General features: G+C 58.6%; 1 protein-coding gene across 1 annotated transcript; it reads left to right on the forward strand.

The window, feature by feature from the left end:
* Positions 1-3,571: 3,571 nt before the first annotated feature.
* FGF4 (fibroblast growth factor 4) lies at positions 3,572-5,339 on the forward strand. The gene is made up of 3 exons (XM_030833081.2): positions 3,572-3,911; positions 4,519-4,622; positions 5,163-5,339. Exons 1-3 carry the CDS (start codon positions 3,572-3,574, stop codon positions 5,337-5,339), a joined length of 621 nt encoding a protein of 206 aa, XP_030688941.1.
* Positions 5,340-7,504: the final 2,165 nt, after the last annotated feature.

Genomic DNA, 7,504 nt, shown 5'->3' on the forward strand with positions numbered 1-7,504 from the left:
GTGGCTCACGGGCTCAGTAGTTGTGGCATGGGCTCTAGAGCGCAGGCTCAGTAGTTGTGGCGCACAAGCTTTGTTGCTCCACGGCATGTGGGATCTTCCTGGACCAGGGCTCAAACCCGTATTCCCTGCATAGGCAGGTGGATTCTTAACCACTGTGCCACCAGGGAAGTCCTAACCACAATTTTTAAAAGCTTTAAAAGATTGTCTTAATCCCCCCTTTCTTTTGGAGGTTCTAAAAGAAATTGTGTTTCTTGGGTCGCTGCAGCCCGTGTAGACATGTCTCTACCACCGGCCTTACCCTTCTCCTTGAGGCCATTGTGAGGGTCTTCTCACTAAGGCCAAGAAAAGGAAGTTCAACAAGAAAACAGTTGAGCCATTTGCAAAGTTTGCAGCCTGGGAGCCCTGCCCCAGGCTGAGCCCTGTCACTCCACCCTAAGAACTAGAATTGAATTTTTATGCTGCACTTTTTATTATTATTATTACTATGAAGCCAAGTAGGTTCTTAACAGCTGGGCTGGTTGTTCTGAGAAGCTCTGTCACTCTTTCAAAGGAGAAGAAACCAAGAAGGTAATGACATTGCAATTTTTCTGTAGGTTAAAAAAAGGTCACGAGAAGATTGTAGGCGGGGACTGGCCGGTTTCACTTCTGAGCCTTTGTTCCCGTCTGACACTTCACCCCTCCAGTCACGGCTGGTGTTGTGATGTAGGGCCTCCCGTAGGATAAAAATGTGGGTTGGTTATTTCACACGCTCTGGGTATGGACTGTTAGCCGGGCGCAAGGAGGCTGAGGTCTGACTGTATTCAGCCTTTTCCTACGGCCCACACCCTGTTGTCGAGGTTGGCGACCCCTGAAAGGGGTAACTGTCATGCCCATTTTACAGATGGAGAAACTGAGCATGATCAGAAGCTAAACTGAGCAACAGAGATGGACCCCCAATGTGACGCTGCAGCAGGCACCACAGGGCCCAGAAGCTCCACTCCGCAGGCTCCCCTGCACCCCAGGTTCTTGGTAAACTAGGCTCTTCAGGTGCATCAGGGACTATTTCTAGGGGAAGGGAGCGTCAGCAGGTACAGGAAGATTCCTTAAGGGCTGAGAAGAAGCAACAACCAGATGTACTGGGCAGAGGAGACCGCCTTGGGGGTGGGGGTCGCGGCAGGTCTCACGAGAGGCTGATATTTGAGGGGAAACCTGAGTGGGGAGCAGTCATCATCTTCCAGTGCTGAGGTTGGAGAGACGGAAACAAGACCCTGAGGACAGTGGCGATGGGGAGCATCTGGGTAGATGCGGGGGAGGCGAGGAGGGGGCCAGGGCAGGAGTCAGGTGGAAATAACCATCCTGTTACATCCTCCGCCTGCAATCCTGGCGGATTAACCCTCATGGCTTCTGCTGGCTGCTTTGGACAATTGAGGAAGCCAAGGCCTGACGGGCTCAGGGACCCACCGTGAGTCAGGGTGAAGGCGGAACCAGGGCTCAGCTCCTAACACCCCTGCTGGCTGCCAGCCCTTCAAAGGACAGTCACTGAGAACACCTGCCGTGAGGGTGGGACGGCAGTTCTGGGAGATGAACCAGCACAGGGTCCTTCACTGAACTTGCCAGCAAACAGGAGAGATGGAAAGGGAGCTCCCTGTGGGGTTGCTGGGAAGAGAGGGGTCACACCCTGCCAGGAGCTGGGGGGAGACCTCAGAGGGCCTGGGTCCCACTGCCCCAGAGGAGGTGCCCACGTGGACGCGGACTGAAGGAGGGGAGCCCGCCTTCCAAGCAGTTTTGCAAATGGGGGTTTAGGGGCCCAGAGGTGGCAGGGCTCGCCCAGGCCACACAGAGAGCGAGGCGCAAGGCTGGGGCAGGCTCCGGTCTCCTGTGCCCCATGGGGGTGGGGGGCCCGGGGTCCAAGCAGCTGCAGAGCTGACCTCATAGCCGTGGCTGCGGTCCTGAGCCGGTACCCGGCCTCCCAGGAAGGCTCGGCCTGGACGGCCACTGCTTGGTCCCGCTGCAGGCCCAGAGGGAGCCAAGGTTCTCACCGAGACGTCTGGAGACACCCGGTGCTGGTCCGGCCGAGGGCACTCACTGAGCCCTGGGGGCCCCCTTTCTGGCCTCAAGCCAGAGACCTCCAACCTCCTAGGTCCCCTCTGTGGTCTGAATGAGCCCCAGCAGGGTTCAGAGGTCGGTCCAAGGGCTCCTCAGGCAGGCATGGTGTGGGAGGTGGGGAGGCTGAAAAGGCCTGGGGATGATGCCTCTGGTCACAGGTGCTGGTGACCACAGGGGGTAGGGTGGGCTCCGGGCCCCCTGCAGCGGTGGCTGGGTGGACCTGCTGGGAGGTGACAGCAAGGCCCCTCAGGTACAACTGAGAACAGGGATTTTCACACCTAGGTGAGCCAGCATCTAGCTGGACCCCGCCCCCATCAGGCCATAATGGGCACAGAGGGAGGTGGGGACAGCAGGTGGGGGAAGGGAGCCTTCCGAAAGCCTGGCCTGGGTCCCTGCTAGGCTGGCTTCTGACTACAGCACTTGAATATTCCTGCTGCAGAATTAGAGGGGAGGAGGACAAAGGGTGTCCCCTATGGCCCTGGCCCCTGTCCTTGCATGGGTGTGTGTGTAGGGGGTGCAGTGCCAGGGCCTCCCAGGGTGCACCAGCTCACCCCCCCCCCCCCCCCGTCTTCTCTTAGCACCGCCCACTCAGGCCCCCCCGCTCAGGTGATGCCTCTGCCTGGTACACACAGCTCCATCCCTGAACCAGCCGGAGCGCAGGTGGCCAAACCCAGGCCCTTGCCTCCCTCCGCCCTGTAGCGCTGGGTTCTTCCTTCCAGGCCCAGGCGCTGCTGGTGCTTCACAGCCCTTACCCGCCCCTCATTCCCGGGTGGGTCCACAGGGTCCCAGCGAAGGAACAGGCTCCGGGGAGTCCCTGAAAGGCACAGTGCAAGGAGTGACTTCTCTGAGCTGAGGGTACCAGGTGAGGGCGGCACCCAGGCCGCTGGAACAGAGGCGGAGAAGGGGCCCCGCGGAGACGGGACAGGCAGGGACAAAGTGCAAGAAGCAAAACTTTGGCTGCAGGACGAGAGTGGAGGAGACGCGAGGGTCGGACCAAGAGGTCCAAGGGCCCAGCGAAGCCAGGGGTGGGGGCCGGGGACCCTCCAGGTGGCACTCGCGGCGCTGGTCCCCGGCCTCCTCCCCTCCCCCAGCCCTGATTGGCAGGCGGCCTGCGACCAGCCGCGAGCGCCACAGCGCCCCGGGCGCCCAGGCGAACGCAAACGGCCCCCTGCGGGAGTGGTGGGGGGGCGATCTGCTATATATAGCGGCTCGGCCCGGGCCGGCCCAGCGCGCAGGGAGGCGCGCACCGCTCCGCAGGGTCCCAGCCCCGGCCGTGCGTCCTTCCGCCACTGCCAACCTCTCCATGAAGCCCGGGTAGCTCCCGGCGCCTGGGGGCTCCGTCGCTCGCCTCCGGCTTCTTCCACGGCCGTGCACTCCCTGCCCCGGCCCAGGCCGTGCACTCCCGCAAAGCCCCCACAGGCGCAGCTCGGCCCCCGGCTTCCCGGGCGCAGCGATCCACCCACGGACGCACGGCCCGAGGGCGGGGATGGCGGGGCCCGGGGCGGCCGCGGCAGCGCTGCTCGCGGCGGTGCTGCTGGCCGTGCTGGCGCCCTGGGCCGGCCGAGGGTGCGCCGCCGCGCCCACCGCACCCAACGGCACGTTGGAGGCCGAGCTGGAGCGTCGCTGGGAGAGCCTGGTGGCGCGCTCGCTGGCGCGCCTGCCGGTGGCCGCGCAGCCCAAGGAGGCTGCCGTCCAGAGCGGCGCCGGGGACTACCTGCTGGGCATCAAGAGGCTGCGGAGGCTCTACTGCAACGTGGGCATCGGCTTCCACCTCCAGGTGCTCCCAGACGGCCGCATCGGCGGCGTGCACGCGGACACGAGTGACAGTGAGTGGGGCGGGGCGGGCGGGAAGGGTCGGGGCCCCGGGGCAGTGGCCGCCCCTTCCAACTCGCACCCGAAGGTCTCGGCTGACACCTGCCCGCGGGCTCTGGGAGCCGGGGCGGACTCGGGTTCCGGTCCCTCTGGCGTGGGGACGCCGCGGACGCAAACGCGCTCGGCTCCTGGAGTCGCAGCGGCGACCGGCTTTGCGCAACCGGGCGGCCGAGCCCCGCCTCCTCGCCTTCAGAAGTCCGGGCTCCGGGTAACGAATTCCAGCGCCTTCGCCCGTGGGCACTGGGAGCGCGGCGCAGCCACCGGCACCTGCGGGAGCCCGGGACGCGCGCTCGTGTTGGGGCCGGCCTCGGGGGCTGCCGGGGCCACCGCTCTCCTACCGTCCAGGACTGGGCGCGGCCGTCGCTGGGCCGGCCCTGGGGGCGAGCCCGCTGGGCTCCGGGGGCCCTTCGGGAGCGACCTGCGCCGGAGACCCGGGTCCTTTACACTCACCTCCAGCCCAGAAGTGGGCGTCCCGGAGGCGCGCAGGCTGAGGAGGGGGCCAGGTCGGGCGGCGAGGGCCGAGGGTCCCGTGCCCGGGAGTGACCCGCGCCCTGCCCCCAGGCCTGCTGGAGCTCTCGCCCGTGGAGCGGGGAGTGGTGAGCATCTTCGGCGTGGCCGGCCGGTTCTTCGTGGCCATGAGCAGCAGAGGCAAACTCTACGGCTCGGTGAGTACCGCGGGGCCCGGCCGAGCAGCCGGGCAGGATCGCGACGCTTCCAGGCCACCCGACGCCGGGATGTGGAACTGCGGTGGGGTCACAGGATTGGAGACAACCCCCTCCAAGGCCCTGAGGCAGTGCGGCTGACCCCGGGCCAGCCCAAACGACAGGCACAGCCCCAAGACAGGGACAGCGTTCCTGCCATCCTTGACTGGGCACTCGCCAGTCGGTCAAAGGGTGTCATTGGGAGCCCGTCACTGTAGTCCCTGGTGGGGGGTCCCCGTGGGCAGGACTGCAGTCTTCAGGGTGGACGCAGTGGTGATGAAATTTTCTGGCTGCCAGGTGCTGGGCAGGTGTCTGGAGCAGCAGCTGCTGCGGGCCGGCCAGGTCCCTCTAATCACCCTGTGAAGGTCTTGGCACCCTGACTTCCCAGGAGAGGCCTGGCAGCCAGGGTGGGACGGGGAGAGAAAGGACTCCCTGACCACCGCCCACAGGGGTCCCTTGGCCCAGAGACGGCTCCACCTGACACCGCTTCTCCTTCCCCGCCAGCCTTTCTTCACCGATGAGTGCAAGTTCAAAGAGATACTCCTCCCCAACAACTACAACGCCTACGAGTGCTACAGGTACCCCGGCATGTTCATCGCCCTGAGTAAGAACGGGAAGACCAAGAAGGGGAACCGGGTGTCACCCACCATGAAGGTCACCCATTTCCTCCCCAGGCTGTGACCCTCAGAGCCCCCAGGAGGGGAGTGCCAAGGGCCACCTTGGTGCACTTTCTTCGAACGGACAGTTTAACTCAAGAGTAGGTGTAAGATATTTAAATTAATTATTTAAATGTGTATATATTGCCACCAGATTATTTATGGCTCTGTGGATGTGTTTTGTATTTTTCCGAAAAAAAACAAACAAAAAATCCCACCAAACCCTGACTTTTCTGGTAAAACGGTAGAGACCCTTCCACTGGGTTGATTTAACTTGTCAAAAAGTTGTCACAAGCGACGGCTGCTATTCCGTGTATTAAAAACCGGTGACATCAGTCTGTGACATCAGCCCTGCTTTGCACTGTCCCCTGCGGTTTGGTGGTGAGCATCTCTGTGTCTGGAAAGGTTTCCTGGGGCTCTAGAAGCCAGTTAAGGAAGCTCCCAGGTTTGGCTTCGTTCCTAGCATCCTGCAGCGCCCCACTCCCTTTGTGTCCTGAAGATATTCCTCAGGACATATCGGTTTACTTCGGGTACAGAAAGCGCACTGTCGAGGCCACCACTGCCACTCTGTTTTTAGATCTGCCAGGAGTGACCTTTGAACTTTGCTGCAGTCAATCTTCCTCGACCTACCAGATGGGGGAGACCCGTGGGCAACTTTATAAACTCCTGTTTTCCTTTTTTTGGATCCACCACAGCCCGTGTTTCTCTGTGGCCGTGGGGGAAAAGGCAGAAACAAAGCAATTTTGTAAAATCCGTCGGAGAGGAATTGATATGGCCCTGGAAGCCTGGAAATGGACACGACTGGGGGGATTTACAACCACGGCCAAAACCCGAGGGGTGAAAGTCTGTGATAGTGGAGACTTCTGATAAGTAATAGCGTACACATGTATATATTTTAAAAAAACCAAAAACCACACACACTTCCCTGTGTTTGGGAAGCTTCGGGCTAGAACTAGCCGTTCATTTTAGGTGAAATGTCCTTGTCGTTGTACAAAAACACTTAAGGCGGTTTGCGTGGAGGGAGTCACTGCTTCTCTCCGTTGCATTCCTGATTAAGTAGATTTAACATCTACCTCGAAAGCCCTTAAACCACTCATCTGGCAAAATCTGGAGAAAGCTCAGGCCGGGTGTAGGAGTTTCCCATCCCAAGTGGCTTTTTTTTTTTTCCATATGTAGCCAAAAAGGATCGCGGATAGTGTTGGTGTGCCCCATTCGAACCTTGTCACGTTTGAGCTATCTTTACCCCGTGATTTACTTTTAGTAAGGATAATCATGGTGAAAATATTTGCAGACAGCTGTGAGAGTACACTATATGGTCACCAAGTAACCTTATATTTTTCTTTATATATTTTACAAATGTAACCCCTGTCGTGGAAGCAAAGATGGAAGAGGCAGGGTCGGTGAGGTTTAAAAAAAGTTCCGAGGTGATGGTAAACATTTAATTTTAATGAATGACTTTTTCGAGTTTATACAAAATGACCTTAGCTTGCTACCAGAAATGCTCCGAATGTTTCCTCAAGACTTTTAATACTCTCCTAAGATGTTTCTGAACTGTCTCCCGAATTAACTTTATGGGAGTCTACAGACAGCAAGACTGGAAAAATCTGACTGGAGTTTTTGTCTTTCACATTCCTTTTTAAAACTCTTTGTTCGAATGCAAATCATCTACTTAAAATACTATTCTTAAACTGAGGCCTAGGAGAAAGAAGCCACTTAAGACAGGACCTTACATCTCAAACTGCTGTTCAGGCCAGGCCGTAAAAATGTTTTTAAAAAATTTTAAACCGTGCCCTAGACTCCAGGAGTACTGAGCGATGCTCAGAGATCTCGGTGCTGACTGCGTAGGGTTGGGAGTGGGGCAGGGGGCGGGGGTGAGGAGCTGGGATTTGTGACCTTTCTGTATTTACGGTTTTCACATAGTAACAAACCAGATTGTTTCAGATGCCTTAAATATGGGACGATGTCTCGTCTCAGAGCCCAGTCAGATTGTCAGGAACTCAGATGTCTTAAGGGCAGAACTTGGCCATCCTTGACCATGTGTATATATTCAGCGGATCGGATGTGGAGCGTGTAGAGATGTCGTTGAACCTTTGAAATATTGTAAAGTGTTTCTATTGCTGTGATGGGGATTTGAGGTTTCTGTACTTACTGCTGTTTTCAGAATCTGTCTGTAGTTTTATACAGGTGCTG

This window comes from Globicephala melas, chromosome 8, assembly GCF_963455315.2.
Source record: "Globicephala melas chromosome 8, mGloMel1.2, whole genome shotgun sequence".
Classification (NCBI taxonomy): domain Eukaryota; kingdom Metazoa; phylum Chordata; class Mammalia; order Artiodactyla; family Delphinidae; genus Globicephala; species Globicephala melas.